Genomic DNA, 17,290 nt, shown 5'->3' with positions numbered 1-17,290 from the left:
GGGATGAAGGTGAGTGGAATGGAGTAAAGAGGTGAGATGAAGGGAGTAGCGGTCATGTCGTAACGGTTAACAACATTTTACGAGGAAACAAGTTGTCACGCTCGTGACAGCATGTGTTACGGGCGTCATGGGGTGCGTGGCGACCGTGACAGCCTGTGTGACGCTCGTCACACTTCTGAGTTTGCAACGTTCGTGACAACGTTCGTGACAGGTTTTGTTTTATTATTATTTTATTATTTTTTTTTAAATTGCCATGAATGCTACTTTACTACACCATAGAATATATATTTTTTTCTCTAATAAGCCATGTAAGTAGTAGCATACAATCATCATTGGTAATTTTAGACAGTGCATAAGTCAAAATAAAATTTAATTTAACCAATAATGCCAGTAGCTTCATAAAAATAAACATAATGTAATATTCGACTGAAGATAAATAAAGCATGCGAAAAATAAATCCTAAGATTAAAAGTATTGTCAAACGAAACTATAAATTTCCTAAAACTAAAACTAGTTTACTCCAATTCTTCTAGCCACTTGTAGAATCTCTCGTCGGAGGAGCAAAGGAATTGACACGGTGTAGCAACTCGTGAAATTGATTTGTCGTTCAACTCATGTATTCCATAAATTCATGTCCCATCATAGTTAACTCTTCTCTAATGGCATCTTGTTCGGACATCAAGGCTTGAATAGCGGTATTATAATCAGTTCCGGGCATATGATGTCTAAGATCAGGTACTGCCGATTCTGCGGACGGGGTAGGATGAGGTGGAGAGGCAGCATCATCGTAACCAGTTGGTGTCTGCGGATCAGACTCAGCATTAGGAATCTAGCTGTCAAGAATCTCATAATCTTGGATGGTTTCAACAGATCTAATAGGAGAAGGTATTCCATCCAGGTTGTAGAGCCAATTATTTCGGTTATGGACACTAGTCATCGGGCTAGGCATGGTGAATAGGTAAAAAGCTTGGTTGTTAATTAATAGTTCAAACTCTTCAGGTCCAAGGTTTCCTATAAACATAGTGTTGAAAAGGAAAAGTATATTCAAAAGGCTGAATACCACAAAATGGGTTCAAATCAAGCATGGGTTGGCGCAATCCAATAACATTAGCAATCATAGTTATCAATCCTCCTATTTGAATCGGTGCACGGTCATCTTGAATAAGGAGGTCAAAACTCGCCAACATATAAGTGACACCATTCACTGGACGATTCTGGGAAGCACAAAATATTATAAAAAGTTCATCACGTGATACTGTGGTAATGTTTGATCTTTTCCCAAAAAGAGTGTGTGCTAGGATCTTGTGGAAATAACGAAAAGCTGGGTTATGTATGTTTCCAGAAAGAAACTCATGTTCCTCAGGGTCGTCGTTTCCCGTAAAACTTCCCCAAAAATGCTCAAGCTCTCGATATTCAAAGAGGTCTTCTTGGCTCATGGTGAATGTGTCAAAAGAAGTAGGGAACCCTAAGAGGTTGGTAAATTCTCTAATGTTATACTGATACTCCATATTGAACATCCTGAATTGAATGAAACCTCGGTTTATTCCTTTTTCATGGTTCGGTAAATAAATCAGGGAGCTAAGGAATTCTAGAGTTAGCCTCCGGTAAGTAACAAATTGTCTCCGAATAGGAATGGTTTCCCACCCTATTTGACTCAGCAGATATATGATACTATCTCTTAGCCCAAGAACGGTCATTGCACAATCATCAGCATAAAAATTTGTGTGCATCTCTCTCTCAGCAAGTTCTTCAAATTTTTGTCTCTGAGCTCTCCCTCGGAATTTGATACCCATGCGATCAATATGTCCCATCTGGTTAGTGTTAACTAAAGAAAAGAAAAACAAGAATTTTAGTCAGGATTTGGCCAGATGCCGAAAGAAGAGAAGAAGAAAAATTCAATAATATAAAGAAAATGAAGAATGAAAACTGAATAAAATCAAAAGAATAATCAAAGAAAAATAAAAAATTTGTGAGTTGTCTCCCACGAAGCGCTTTGTTTAATGTCGCAAGCTCGACATAAAACTATTAAATGTTAATCTATTAATTTTGGAGACAATACGTCTAAGTACAGGACTTGCGAGTCTTCATTGTTCTCAGCATAATGATAATGCTTTAGACGTTGTCCGTTTACGATAAATGATTCAATAGATTTTCCTTTAATTTCTACAGCCCCACTAGTAAAGACATTAGTGACTTGGAAAGGGCCAGACCACCTAGAGCCCAGTTTTCCTGGGAATAACTTAAGTCTAGAGTTAAACAATAGGACAACATCGCCTTGTTTGAAAGTTTTCCTTGATATACGTTTATCATGCCATTTTTTCGTTCTTTCCTTGTAGATTCTGGCATTTTCGTATGCGTCTTGTCTAAGTTCCTCTAATTCGTTTATATATAGAATTTGCTTTTCACCGGCGGCCTTATAGTTTAAATTTAAATTTTTAATAGCCCAATAGGCCTTATGTTCTAACTTCACTGGGAGGTGGCAAGATTTACCGTAAATAAGCTTAAATGGGGTTGTTCCTATGGGAGTTTTGTAAGCGGTTCGATATGCCCATAAAGCTTCGGGTAATTTTGATGACCAGTCTTTCCTCGATGTAGCGATTATTTTTTCCAATATCTGTTTAATTTCTCTATTAGACACTTCCACTTGTCCACTAGTTTGAGGATTGTAAGGTGTTGCTACTCGATGTTTTACACCATACTTAAACAATAATTTTTCGAGTATCTTAGATATGAAATGAGATCCACCGTCACTGATGACTATTCTTGGGACACCAAATCTTGGAAAGATTATATTCTTAAAGAGTTTAATTACTACTCGTGTGTCGTTTGTTGGAGAAGCTATAGCCTCAATCCATTTTCATACGTAGTCAACTGCTACGAGTATGTACTTGTTACCGAAAGAAGGTGGAAAAGGTCCCATGAAATCTATTCCCCACACATCGAAAATTTCTACTTCCAAAATGCCTTTTTGTGGCATTTCGTCACGTCTAGATATGTTTCCTGTGCGTTGACACCTATCGCATTTCTTGACAGCGGTATGTACATCCTTCCATATGTTTGGCCAATAAAGACCGGCTTGTAGGATTTTAGAGCAGGTTTTGGATGTACTTGCATGTCCACCATAAGGAGCGGAATGACAATGTTGGATTATACTTTCTACCTCTTCTTCAGGTATACAGCGACGAAAAATACCATCGGGGCCTCTTTTGAAAAGTAAAGGGTCGTCCCAGTAATAATGTTTTATGTCATGGAAGAATCGTTTCTTTTGTTGGTAGGATAAATCAAGTGGAACCACTCCGGCGGCTAAATAATTGACAAAGTCAGCGTACCATGGTGTAACGCATACAGCCAAGGTGGTCTCTACCTGTTCGTCAGCTCTATTTTCTTCCAAATTAGCTATAAGTTTATCGTACGAGAAATCATCGTTGATCGATGTTCTTTCCGGTTCCAGGTTTTCAAGTCTAGAGAGGTAATCTGCTACTATGTTTTCAGTTCCTTTTTTATCTTTGATTTCCAAATCAAATTCTTGTAGCAACAAGATCCACCTTAGGAGTCTAGGTTTAGCGTCCTTTTTTGTTAAGAGGTACTTAATGGCAGCGTGATCAGTGTAAACGATTATTTTAGCTCCGACCAAGTAGGAACGAAATTTATCTAGTGCAAATACTACTGCTAAAAGTTCTTTCTCGGTCGTGGTGTAATTCATTTGCGCTTCATCTAGAGTTCTACTCGCATAATATATGACGTGGAGTTTTTTATCTTTTCGTTGTCCTAAAACAGCGCCTACGGCGTAGTCACTTGCGTCACACATTATTTCGAAAGGTTCATTCCAATCCGGGGTTTGCATTATGGGCGCGGAGATTAATGCTTGTTTAAGTGTTTGAAATGCTTCTAAACATTTATTGTCGAAGATGAATTCAGCGTCTTTCATTAATAATCCGGTTAAAGGTTTAGTTATTTTAGAGAAATCTTTAATGAATCGTCGGTAAAAACCGGCATGTCCTAAGAAGCTTTGTATTTCCCTCACAGTTTTCGGAGGTTGAAGGTTTTCGATTACTTCTATTTTGGCTTTGTCTACTTCAGTTCCTCTATTTGATATGATGTGTCCTAAAACAATTCCTTCTTGTACCATAAAGTGACATTTTTCCCAATTAAGTACTAGGTTTACTTTTACACATCGTTCTAGAACTCTTTCTAGGTTTTCAAGACATTCTTCGAAACTTTGCCCGCATACGGAAAAGTCATCCATAAAGACTTCCATGATGTTTTCGAGAAAATCGGCGAATATTGCCATCATGCACCTTTGGAAGGTTGCAGGAGCATTGCACAAGCCAAACGGCATTCGTCGATAAGCGAAGGTACCAAAAGGACACGTGAACGTTGTCTTTTCTTGGTCATCAGGATGAATCGATATTTGAAAGAAACCTGAGTAACCGTCTAGATAGCAGAAATGAGAATGCTTGGCTAGTCGTTCTAACATTTGGTCTATGAATGGTAAAGGAAAATGATCTTTTCGGGTCGCTTTGTTTAACTTTCTGTAGTCAATGCACATTCTCCATCCCGATTCAATTCGTTTGGTTATAGTTTCTCCCTTTTAATTTTCGATCACTGTTATACCTCCTTTCTTTGGTACTACGTGTACAGGACTAACCCATTTGCTATCGGATATAGGATATATGATACCTGCCTCTAATAACTTCGTTACTTCCTTCTTCACTACCTCACTCATGATCGGGTTTAGTCTCCTCTGATGTTCCCTAGAAGTTTTACAGTCTTCTTCTAGCATGATGCGGTGCATACAAATAGAAGGACTTATCCCTTTAAGATCGGTGATGTTGTATCCTAATGCGGTTGGATATTTTCTTAAGATATGTAGGAGTTTTTCGGTTTCAAGTTTTCCTAGGTCTGCATTGACTATTACTGGTCGTTCAAGTTCTAGGTCTAGGAATTCATGTCTCAGATTTTTGGGAAGTGTTTTCAGGTCGAGGGTTGGTTTCTTAAGGCATTGCGTAGGATCTGATGTTATTGCTAAACATTGGTTCAGTCTATCTTCTACATGATAGTCAGACAAATCGTCATTTTCGAATTCTGTTTCTTTTATGCATTCATCAATGATATCCATGAAGTAACATGTGTCTTCTATTGCAGGTGCTTTCAAAAATTTGGAAAGAATAAACTCAATTTTCTCTTCTCCTACTTCGAAAGTGAGTCGTCCTCGTTTTACGTCTATGATAGCACCGGCGGTTGCTAAGAAGGGTCTTCCCAATATAATGGGGGTAACTTCATCTTCTCTTATGTCCATAATTATAAAGTCGGTGGGGATGTAGAATTGACCTATGCGTACGGGAACGTTTTCAAGAATTCCTACGGGATATCTAACGGAACGATTTGCTAATTGCACAGACATTTTAGTTGGTCTCAATTCTCCCATTTCAAGTTTCTTGCATATGGACAAGGGCATAACACTGATACCGGCTCCTAAATTGCATAAAGCTTTGTCTATGACAAATTTTCCTATATGACAGGGTATAGAAAAACTACCAGGATCTTTAAGTTTAGGAGGCATATTTTGGATTATTGCGCTACACTCAGCAGTGAGTGTAACGGTTTCGCTATCTTCAAGTTTCCTTTTATTAGATAAAATTTCTTTTAAGAACTTAGCATATGAGGGCATTTGTGTAATAGCTTCTGTAAAAGGAATTGTGACGTTTAATTGTTTCAGTAGGTCAACAAATTTTTTTAAATTGGCCCGCGTCTTTGGTTTTAATTAGCCTTTGAGGGTAAGGGATAAGTGGTTTGTAAGGCGGTGGGGGTACATAAGGTTCTTTTTTCTCTACGGTTTCCTTATTACACTCTTCCTTTTCCTTAGGTTTACCTTCTTCCTTAGTTGACTTTTTAGAGTTTTGGTTCTCATTCCTTGGGTCAGATGGTCCTTCTACCTCTGTACCACTTCGTAATATAATTGCATGAGCCTGGCCTTTCGGATTAGGTTGGGGCTGTCCAGGAAATGTACCAGTTGGGGAAGCAGTAGGCGCTTGTTGTTGAGGTACTTGCGAGATTTGTGTTTCCAGCATTTTGTTATGGTAGCCAGGGCATCTACTTTACTTGCTAGTTGTTTAATCTGTTCGCTAGTGTGTACATTCTGGTTTAAGAACTCTTTATTGGTTTGCTGTTAAGAAGCTATGAAGTTCTCCATCATGATTTCCAAGTTGGATTTCCTAGGAATGTTATTGTTAGGTGTAGATGGGGTCGGATTTTGATATCCAGGAGGTATAGCTGGAGCTTGACTGGGAGCTTGACCTGGTGCGTATAAAGCGTTGTTACTTTTATATGAAAAATTAGGATGGTTCTTCCAGTTTGAGTTATAGGTATGCAAGTAAGGATTTCCTTGAGCATAGTTCACCTGCTCTGTTTGAATTCCTGTTAGGAGTTGACAATCTGTAGGAGTGTGACCTTGAATTCCACAGACTTCGCAATTTTGAGTTACGGAAACCACGGTGGCTGAAGGTGATACATTTAAACTTTCAATTTTCTGGGCAAGAGCATCCACTTTTGCATTAACATGATCAAGGCTACTTATCTCGTACATGCCACCTTTCGTTTGAGGTTTTTCTACCATTGTTCGGTCGCTTCCCCACTGATAATGATTTTGGGCCATGCTCTCGATAAGTTGATAAGCGTCGGTGTAAGGTTTATCCATAAGCACACCACCGGCGACGACGTCTATTGTTAACCTTGTGTTGTACAAGAGACCATTGTAGAAGGTGTGAATTACTAACCAGTCCTCTAAACCATGGTGTGGGCAGAGTCTCATCATGTCCTTGTATCTTTCCCATGCTTCGAAAAGAGACTCGTTATCTTTTTGCTTAAATCCATTTATCTGGGCTCTCAACATAGTTGTTTTGCTTGGAGGGAAATATCGGGCAAGAAAGACTTTCTTCAATTCATTCCATGTGGTGACTGAGTTGGAAGGAAGAGACTGAAGCCATCTTCTAGCTTTATCTCTTAACGAGAAAGGAAAGAGACGAAGTCGAATTGCCTCTGAAGTGACACCATTAGCTTTAACAGTGTCAGCGTATTGGACAAATACGGATAAATGAAGGTTTGGATCCTCGGTAGGATTTCCAGAAAATTGATTCTGTTGCACTGCCTGCAACAGTGAAGGTTTAAGTTCGAAGTTGTTTGCTTCGATTGCGGGTGGAGCAATACTCGAATGCGGCTCATCCTGCGATGGAGCAGCGTAATCTCAAAGAGCACGAGCTGGTTCGGCCATCGCTAGTATCGTCAAAGGAAGGAGATTTTTGAGATCAGGAATTTCGATTGGAGGAAGATTGTTTTTAACACGATACTCCCGAATTCGTCATAATAATCGGAGATATTGTTCAACGTCGTTGATTCGTAAGTAGTACGGCTCGCCTTGTGAGCGAGTGTGTGGCATACAAATCAACGAAAAAGAAAAAATAAAAATAAAAATTGCCTTAGTCTCTACAGCGTAACAGAAGAGTTACGATATCGACTAAATAAAAGTCCCCGGCAACGGCGCCAAAAACTTGATCTCGACTTTATGAGTCTATCGGGGTACTAACTGCAAGTGCACAGTCTAATCGCATAGTTTTAAAAGATATTGATCCCACAGGGACTTAATGAATCGATCTACCATTTTTCTAGGGTTACTGCGTAAAGCTAAGGCGGATGATACTTTAATGATTAGGGGAAAAAATAAAACTAAATTTGGGTCTAGATAAAATATCAAATAATATGGATATCAGTATGTAGTTCGTCGTAATTAGGGAATCAAATCTTCGTTGGTCTTTTTCTTAATTTTAAAATAAGTCTTTTCAGTAGACACTATTAATTAAAAGTCTTTTCCTCAAACTCTCGCTCTGTTGAATTAGACTATGACTTTATATTTTAACATACGCTCTCACTATTTCGTCAAATCTAAAATCACTTTTGAAAATAATAGAATCTATAGAAACTCTTTTTGAGAAAATACTAACCGTTTAAACGCCCTCATCTCAAACTCTCGCTCTGTTGACTTAGACTATATGATTAAACTTAAATGCTTAACTCTCGTCCTCACATTTAACTTTTAAAAATAATTTTTGAAAATGATTAGAATTTAATTAACCTTAAAAATTGCTTTCGCCCTGATTTAAAGTTAATGTTCAATTTACACTGTCCAGTTAAAAACTCAAACCGTCGTTCTATTGATTTTAACTTCTGTATGTCTTTTACTCTCGTAAAAAAACCTTGGTATTAACTTTGTAAATTGAGACCAGAAAAAGAGTGACTATATTTTGAAATAAATTTAAACCAACTCCATTTTGATTCCTTTATTCCGCTTACTTTACATACCGATATCTAAATTAATTAGCCAGACATGCTAAACATTCATAAACAATAATTATGCGTAAATACGGCCATATCAAACAAACAATATATATAAACAGCGGAACAAATCATATGTAAATCAAAACAATAAATCAATTAATTAATGAACCTAGAAAGATACTAGAAATCTGGATTTTATCTCCTAACTTCGATGCTCGAACACTCCACCACAAGCCGGTTGAATTTGTTCTTCAAAATTCTCGATCAGATAGGAAAGTAAAAACAAGGGAATAAAATACTATGATCTGACGTAAGGTTAGATCCAGTAAAAATTACACAATAGTTTCCGGTGTAGAAACTATCGTGAGAAACTAAATTGAATGCTTCGGAAATTAAACTAGAAAAGAAAAGAAAATAAAATGCTTGAAAATTTAGAGTGCTGGAAAATATTGCACGGAGAAGAGAGAGAGCCCATTTGCTTTTGTGAGGTCTATTTATATTCACCCTTCAAAATAACCGTTTCCTCAAAAGTATCTTCCGTAGGGTTCCAAAGCGTCAACGAGTGCAGGAGGAAATTTAGGGGAAAACTGTCCACTCTGTTACGCACGTTAAGCCTAAAATATAGGGTGAAATGTGTGACGTCCGTCACACTATGTGTTACGGTCGTAACACAAGGTTTTGGGGCGTGACGCTCGGCACGTGAGTGTGGCGGTCGTGACAGCCATTTCCTTTGTTCCAAACGTGGGCTGGGCTTTGGTGCTTCAGCTTGCTGCTTTTCCTAGAAAATCTTCTTTTTGCACCCCTTTTCTTTCTTTTTCACACGTGCTTTAAATAATGATATCTGAAATAAATAATAAGAAAATACCGAGTAATATCGAATAATATAAAATAAATTGAATCAAATAACGATATAATTTAATTAAATCAAGTCTAAAAATGTGATATAGTTTCATGTTATCAGAGAGAGATCAAGATAGGGGTTGCTTTGGAAGATAATGTGAAGAAGGGGCTGATTGAATTGCTGCAAGAGTATGTTGACATATTCGCTTGGTCTTATCAGGACATGCCAAGGCTTGACACAGACATTGTGGTACACCGTTTGCCTCTCAAAGAGGATTGTCCTCCGGTCAAGCAGAAGCTCAGAAGAACAAGACCAGAGATGGCTGTCAAGATAAAGGAAGAAGTGCAAAAACAGTTGGACGCAGGGTTCCTAGCAGTTACAAATTATCCGCCATGGGTTGCAAATATCATTCCAGTACCTAAGAAGGATGGAAAGGTACGGATGTGTGTCGACTACTAGGATCTGAACAGAGCTAGTCCTAAAGATGATTTCCCATTACCTCACATCGATGTTTTAGTGGATAACACGGCTCAGTTCTCGGTATTCTCCTTCATGGATGGCTTTTCTGGCTATAATCAAATTAAGATGGCACCAGAAGACATGGAGAAGACAACTTTCATAACCCTATGGGGCACCTTCTGCTACAAGGTGATGCCGTTTAGTTTGAAAAATGTTGGGGCAACATATCAACGAGCTATGGTAACTCTTTTCCATGATATGATTCATCATGAAATCTAGGTTTATGTTGATGATATGATTGCCAAATCTCAGATGGAAGAAGAACATCTGGTGAATTTGCAGAAACTATTTGAGCGTTTGAGGAAATTCAAGCTAAGGCTTAATCCGAACAAGTGTACTTTCGGGGTGAGATCTGGAAAACTGCTGGGTTTTATTGTTAGTGAAAAAGGGATTGAGGTGGATCCGGCCAAAGTGAAAGCGATACAAGAAATGCCTGAGCCAAGAACAGAAAAACAAGTCTGTGGTTTCTTAGGAAGGTTGAACTACATTGCAAGGTTCATCTCTCACCTAACAGCCACGTGTGAGCCAATATTCAAATTATTGAGAAAAGATCAGGCCATCAGGTGGAATGATGATTGCCAAAGGGCTTTCGAGAAGATAAAAGAGTATTTGCAGAATCCTCCAATCCTTATGCCTCCAGTCCCAGGGAGACCGCTGATTATGTATTTGACAGTACTTGATAATTCCATGGGTTGTGTTCTCGGGAAACACGACGAGACAGGTAGGAAAGAGCATGCCATCTACTACCTGAGTAAAAAATTCACAGATTGTGAGTCGAGATACTCAATGCTTGAAAAGACATGTTATGCACTCGCATGGGCTGCTAAGCGATTGAGACAATACATGCTGACTCACACGACCTTACTGATCTCCAAAATGGATCCAGTCAAGTATATATTTGAGAAGCCAGCTCTCACGGGAAGGGTTGCTCGTTGGCAAATGGTACTGACAGAGTACGACATCCAGTATACATCCCAGAAAGCCATCAAAGGGAGTATTTTGTCAGACTATCTTGCTCTGCAGCCGATTGATGATTATGAGCCGATGAAGTTTGATTTTCTGGATGAAGACATCATGTTCCTCAAGATGAAAGACTGTGAAGAGCCAGTTGTTGAGGAGGGACCTGATCCAGATGAAAAGTGGACTTTAATGTTTGATAGGGCCATCAATGCCAAAGGAAGTGGAATTGGTGATGTCATTACCACTCCGAAAGGTGCCCACATGCCTTTCACCGCTCGTCTGACTTTTGAGTGCACCAATAATAAAGCTGAGTATGAAGCCTGTATCTTGGGTATCGAGCAAGCCATTGATTTGAGAATCAAGACTCTGGACATCTTCGGAGATTCAACTCTAGTGATCAATCAAGTGAATGGTGATTGGAATACTCTCCAGCCTAATCTGGTCCCCTACAGAGACTACACGAGAAGACTGTTGACTTTCTTCACAACAATAAGGCTGTATCATATACCTCGTGATGAGAACCAGATGGCAGATGCTCTTGCTACTCTGTCCTCCATGATCAAGGTGATTCGGTGGAACTATGCTCCCAGGATCGATGTTATGCGCCTTGATAGGGCCGCGTATGTGTTTGCTGCTGAGCTGGTAGTTGATGACAAGCCCTGGTACCACAACATCAAGTGCTTTCTGAAGAATCAATAGTACCCTGCAGGGGCATCCAACAATGATGGAAAGACTTTGAGAAGATTGGCAGGCAGTTTCTTCTTGAACAAAGACGATGTGTTGTATAAGAGGAACTTTGACATGGTTTTGCTCAGATGCGTGGATAGACACGAAGCATACATGTTAATGCAGGAAGTTCACGAAGGCTCCTTTGGTACTCATGCCGGCGGACATGCAATGGCTAAGAAATTGTTGAGAGCGGGTTATTACTGGATGACCATGGAATCTGATTGTTTCAAATATGCTCGGAAGTGTCATAAATGCCAAATTTATGCTAATAAGGTGCATGTTCCGCCAAATCCTCTGAATGTGATATCTTCGCCGTGGCCGTTTGCTATGTGGGGCATTGATATGATTGGAAAGATTGAGCCGACTGCTTCCAATGGGCATCGCTTCATCCTTGTTGCCATCGACTATTTCACCAAGTGGGTCGAAGCAGCGTCATTTGTGAAGGTCACCAGACATGTGGTTGCCCGATTCATCAAGAAAGAAATCATTTGTCGTTATGGGATTGCCGAAAGAATCATTATTGATAATGGTTCTAATCTCAATAACAAAATGATGAAAGAGTTGTGCAAGAACTTCAACATTCAACATCATAACTCTTCCCCTTATCGTCCTAAGATGAACGGTGTTATTGAGGCAGCAAATAAGAACATAAAGAAGATTGTGCAGAAGATGGTCGTTACGTACATAGATTGGCATGAGATGCTACCCTTCGCCTTGCATGGGTACCGTACTTCAGTACGTACATCGACCGGGGCAACCCCTTATTCCCTTGTGTATGGTATGGAAGCAGTCCTACCTGTTGAAGTGGAGATTCCTTCTCTAAGAGTCATGTTGGATGTCAAGTTAGACGAAGCTGAATGGATTCAGACCAGGTTCAATGAGTTGAGTCTTATCGAAGAGAAGTGAATGGCATCCATTTGTCATGGGCAATTGTATCAGAGTCGGATGAAGAGAGCCTTTGATCAGAAAGTGCGTCCTCGATGCTTCCAAGTCGGAGATTTGGTGTTGAAAAGGATCCTTCCTCCTCAGACAGATCACAGGGGCAAGTGGACTCCTAACTATGATGGACCGTATATTGTCACCAAGGTTTTTGATGGTGGAGCCTTAATGCTTGCAACTATGGATGGTGAAAACTTCACTTCCCCTGTGAACTCAGACGCAGTTAAAAAATACTTCGCATAAAATAGAGCCGCTGGACAATAAAAAGAATAGTCCAGGCAAAAAATGGGCATCCCGGCGAACCAAGAAAATGAAAAAGGTTCAGGCAAAAGTTAGGGATTAAAAATGAAAATATTGTACACCCGGTAAGTTGAAAACCTGGAAGGGCAACTTAGGAAAAAATGGGTATCCCGGTGGATTGAAAACCCGAAAGGGCGATCCAGACAAAAGTTAGGGATTGAGCGAATGACTGCGTTCTGAGTAGTTCTGAATCTCATCTCGTGTCGATAACTGGAAACTTTCGAAGGATAAGAAACGGTCCAATCACTTTTTTCAGAAAGCTGATCATCTGGAGGATCTTGAAGACGAGCGAGTCATAGCAGAATTGGAACCCGATAGAAATCCATTTCACATTGCCATTAGATTAATTTCTGTTTTTATCTGTTGTGCAATTACCTCTTTCCAGGGATTGCTTCCTGATGTAAATACCTATTCAGAGGCCACTCAATCAATAAAATCATGTTACTCAGTACATCTCTGTATTCATTTTCATTTTACTGTTTTGTTTGCAAAAATGACGTTTGAATTTTTGATAAACATTGCATCATGAAACATAAGAGCTTTACAGGTACATGCTTAATAAACATTGAAAATTGTTGTAAATTTTAAGTTCTTTGGATCGTCTATTCAGAACAGGTACATTCGGGGCATTTCCTTAAGGTCCCCATCAAATGATCGCGAATGTTTTTCCTCAACAGTTAGAATTTGGTATCTTATCCCTGCAGAGCTGGTCCGAGCGTTGGATTCTTCAATCCCCAGCAGGCTCTCACTGATGTACTTCCCCAAGCATTTGTTTCAGCAGTAGAGTCGACAATGTCAGACTGTATATCCCCAGCGAAGTTGATAGTGTCAGACTGTATATCCCCAGCGGAGTTGATAGTGTCAGACTGTATCTTCCCAGTAGAAGCGGATGCTCCTCAGAGTTCGATGCCAGATCGATGATCTCGACGCTAGACCCATGGTCTCTTTCCTTGAAGCAAAATCTCGGTACCGTATCGGTGTTTGCTTCCCCTGCTGAGTCGTCTCTCTCGCAGATTATGGTTGCCAGAACCATTGTCGCTTTCCTCAGCAGCAAGTTTTCAGTGCCATTCTCTCCCGAGTCAGAGCCTCGGTATTTTGTTATTTTCCAGAACACCATGTGACGGGTCATTTCCCCACAGAGTTCTTTGTGCTATGCATCTCCAACAGCCTTGCCAGGGTCCAGAAGATGGTGATCATTTCCCCAGCAGAATTCCTTGCCTCAGCTTGGCGTTCTCTCTAATCAAGCATTTCGCATCCCTGCATGTAGAATCATATTGCATTGCATCCTCCGAAATTGCGTAGCATTTCCATTTTCATGGAGCATTACGCCATTGAAAAATTCAAACATACGCATGTAAAGCATAAGGCGTTCTCGGTATCCCAAGTGATAAGCCAGAAGTTGTTTCCAGTACTCAGACTGAAGATTGTTCATGACTTATCTTTATTATTCCCAGCAGGGGTCGTTGACCCACGCGCCGCCTCAATTATCATTTTCCCTATTTCTGCCGATGCTGACAGGCATGAAAGTTTCCGGTATTCAGACCGAAGCGGTATTCAGGCCAGTTTTCCGATGTTCAGATCGAAGAAGTTTCCGACGTTCAGGTCGACGCAACTTGTGGCATTCAGGCCAAGTTTCCGGTATTCAGACCGAAGTGGCATTCAGGCCAGTTTTCCGATGTTCAGATCGAAGAAGTTTCCGACGTTCAGGTCGACGCAACTTGTGGCATTCAGGCCAAGTTTCCGGTATTCAGACCGAAGTGGCATTCAGGCCAGTTTTCCGATGTTCATATCGAAGAAGTTTCCGACATTCAGGTTGATGCAACTTGTGGCATTCAGGCTAGTTTTCCGGTATTCAGATCGAAGTTGCATTCAGGCCAGTTTCCCGGTGTTCAGATCGATGTTTGATAATCAAGTATCGTCCGATGCTCAAATCGAAGTCATTTCCAGTATTCATATTGATGAGCGGAATTCAGGCCATGGTTATTTCTGTGTTACCATTTATTTTGGTATTCAGGCTAACATTCCTTGTTTCGGTGTTCAGACCGACTCTCACCGTACCAGATGGATTCTTTTTCAAGACCACCTCTTGGCCGATTCTGACAGGCATTGTTACTTCATTTTTTCACTTCAGTGTAAATTTTCGGGCTTTTATCGTATTCAATCACTTGATACCTCGAAAGTGCGAAAGTCGTTGCTATATTCCTTTCGGTTCTCTAGTTGATTGAATAGGGGCAACTTTAATACCCCAAAATTTACCCTTCATTTTTCCTGGAAGCATGGGATTATATTTTACACTTCATTAGCATCATATTAGGTCATGCTCATTGCATACTGCATTAGTGACATGAAGATCAGGTTTTGATCGATTACTCCTTAACAGAAGGAGCCCACACAAAGCAAGATTGAGAATTGGACTTCATTTTATAAGTATACAAGTCTCAAGGGTCTCAGGGGGGTCCAAGTATCTTATTATGGTCCTCAGTTCATCAGTGAAGGATTCAAAGCTATCAGAGTGTTCATCTGGATTTAATCAGGAATTAGGGTTTCATGGCTACCTGCAACAGACAATGTTTGGTTGGAAGTAGAGGAGCTTATCCATGTCATGATTAGAGAGGCATCTTGGCCTAGGAAGATTCACAATTATCTCAGAAAGATCCATTGGCAATCAGTGCAATCAGTTCCTGATCATTTTGCCCTAAAACTAGGGTTTGGTATAAAATCAGTTTATTTCTGATTATTTGGGGTGAAACTCTTTTCCATGGTCCTCCATATGTCCACAAGGGTCTACATACAAAAAATTAGCTCTTTATTTGAGCTAGAAGTGCTTCAATTGATCAATGGAATCGGGAATCAGATAGTTTGGGAAACGTCAACTGTGGGGCCAGAAAAGTCAACTCCTGACATTTTGAGAGTGGAATCTCAAAATCTATACCTAAGGGAGCCTACATGTGAAATTTGATCAAGGTTGGATCATGGATTCATCATTTAATCAGGAATTGGGAAAGTTACTTAATTTGGAAATGGTTGACTTTCCATTTAGGGCAAGTTTTCATGATCGTTGCACTCACTTTAAGCCCATTTCGCATCAAGATAAGAGCTCCATTTGAAAATTTCTCCAACATGAAAGTTGTTCCTCTTGTTCCAAGCTTTCTAGAGATATAAAGTTTTCTCCATTTGGATTAAAATTGAGAAAGTTATGCTTAGTCAAAGTGAGACATTTTTTTAGGATACTTAGAAAAATTTCTAAGTCCAAAATCTTCAAAATTTGTCAAGACTTCTTGGCCAGTTTTCTTGCACTTCAAGGAATTATTTGAAAATACTTTATTCACAAAAATTGTACCTTACCATGTCCTCTTTCACATCCTTTTGGAATCATCTCATTCAGATCCATGGTTTGAGAGATACACTCATTTAAAGTGGGCACCATGACTTGATTTTCTAGGCAAATTTTGGGCCCGGCTGACCCAATCAAATTTTCTAAGCATACCAGTCACGTTTTTTTTACCTCTTTTGGCCATGAATTGGACACCCATTCACTTAAGTTTGGCCCAAAATAACAACATTTTACACCTCACTTCACACTTTTATTCTTATGGATAAATCACTTATTAAAAAGCCCATGAGAACACCTAATCCACCCTATTTAAGAAGCTGAAACCCTAACCCTGAAGGGGCATTTTGGAATTTCGTGGCAAGGAGGAAAAGCTTCATCACATATCAGATTCCATTCCACTTCTATTTTCCATTAGGTAATCATCTCTTCCATGGCCATGTTTTGATATATCTACGCTTGCTTACCATGTTCATCACCATTAATCCTTCCATTTTCGTATTTCTTTTTCTTATTTAAAATATTTTCTTCGTCCATAAAATTACCCAAAAATATTTTTCACTTTTCTTAACGTTTTATTTAATTTTATATAATTTTTATTTTCGTATTTTTTTAATATTAATATTTTATTTTAATTATTTATTCTAAATGGTCCATTTTAACACACATTTTTTTATTGATTTTATTTTTATGACTTAAAATTGTTGTTAGCATTTGATTTTTGGGATGAATGTTGACCACTGTCTCATGGTAAACCTGACCTTTTCTTGGAATTTTATTTCGCATTTTCAATTTATTTTGGATTTATTTTTTACCTAGTTTGGTTGGTTGACTTTTAATTTGACTTCTGTTTTATTTTAATTAATTCACGTACCAATTTACTTTATTTTTAAAAGATTTTTGGGGGATGATGATGTACTGACCTCACTTTATTTAGTTTAATTTTTCATAATTTTCTTGATTAATTTACTATTTATTCTTGATTTATTTCTAACCTAGTCTTATTAATTGACTTTTGGTTTGACCTATGTTTTGTTTTAATTAATTCACGTGCCAATTTTCATTATTTTTAAAATCTTTTTGGGGGATGATGATGTCCTGACCCCACCTTATTTAGTTTAATTTTTCATAATTTTCTTGATTAATTTACTATTTATTATTGATTTATTTCTAACCTAGTCTTATTAATTAACTTTTGGTTTGACCTATGTTTTGTTTTAATTAATTCACGTGCCAATTTTCATTATTTTAAAAATCTTTTTGGGGGATGATGATGTCCTGACCCTACCTTATTTAGTTTAATTTTTCATAATTTTCTTGATTAATTTACTATTTATTTG

The 17,290-nt window shown here is 38.9% G+C and overlaps 1 protein-coding gene and 1 non-coding gene across 2 annotated transcripts in view; one reads left to right on the top strand and one right to left on the bottom strand.

The window, feature by feature from the left end:
- Nucleotides 1–607: 607 nt before the first annotated feature.
- LOC127110626 (uncharacterized) overlaps nucleotides 608–17,290 on the bottom strand; it is a 28,797-nt gene continuing 12,114 nt past the window's right edge. The window contains exon 2 of the mRNA XM_051046155.1: nucleotides 608–802. Within this exon, the coding sequence (XP_050902112.1) occupies nucleotides 608–802 (195 nt within the window). The remainder of the gene's footprint in view (nucleotides 803–17,290) is intronic.
- LOC127115985 (small nucleolar RNA R71) lies at nucleotides 6,786–6,892 on the top strand. The gene has a single exon (XR_007800979.1). It is a non-coding gene; the product is annotated as a small nucleolar RNA R71 (small nucleolar RNA).

This window comes from Lathyrus oleraceus, chromosome 1, assembly GCF_024323335.1.
Source record: "Lathyrus oleraceus cultivar Zhongwan6 chromosome 1, CAAS_Psat_ZW6_1.0, whole genome shotgun sequence".
NCBI lineage: Eukaryota > Viridiplantae > Streptophyta > Magnoliopsida > Fabales > Fabaceae > Lathyrus > Lathyrus oleraceus.
The sequence above is the reverse complement of the archived record's forward strand: the minus strand, read 5'-3'. Positions and strand labels throughout refer to the sequence as shown.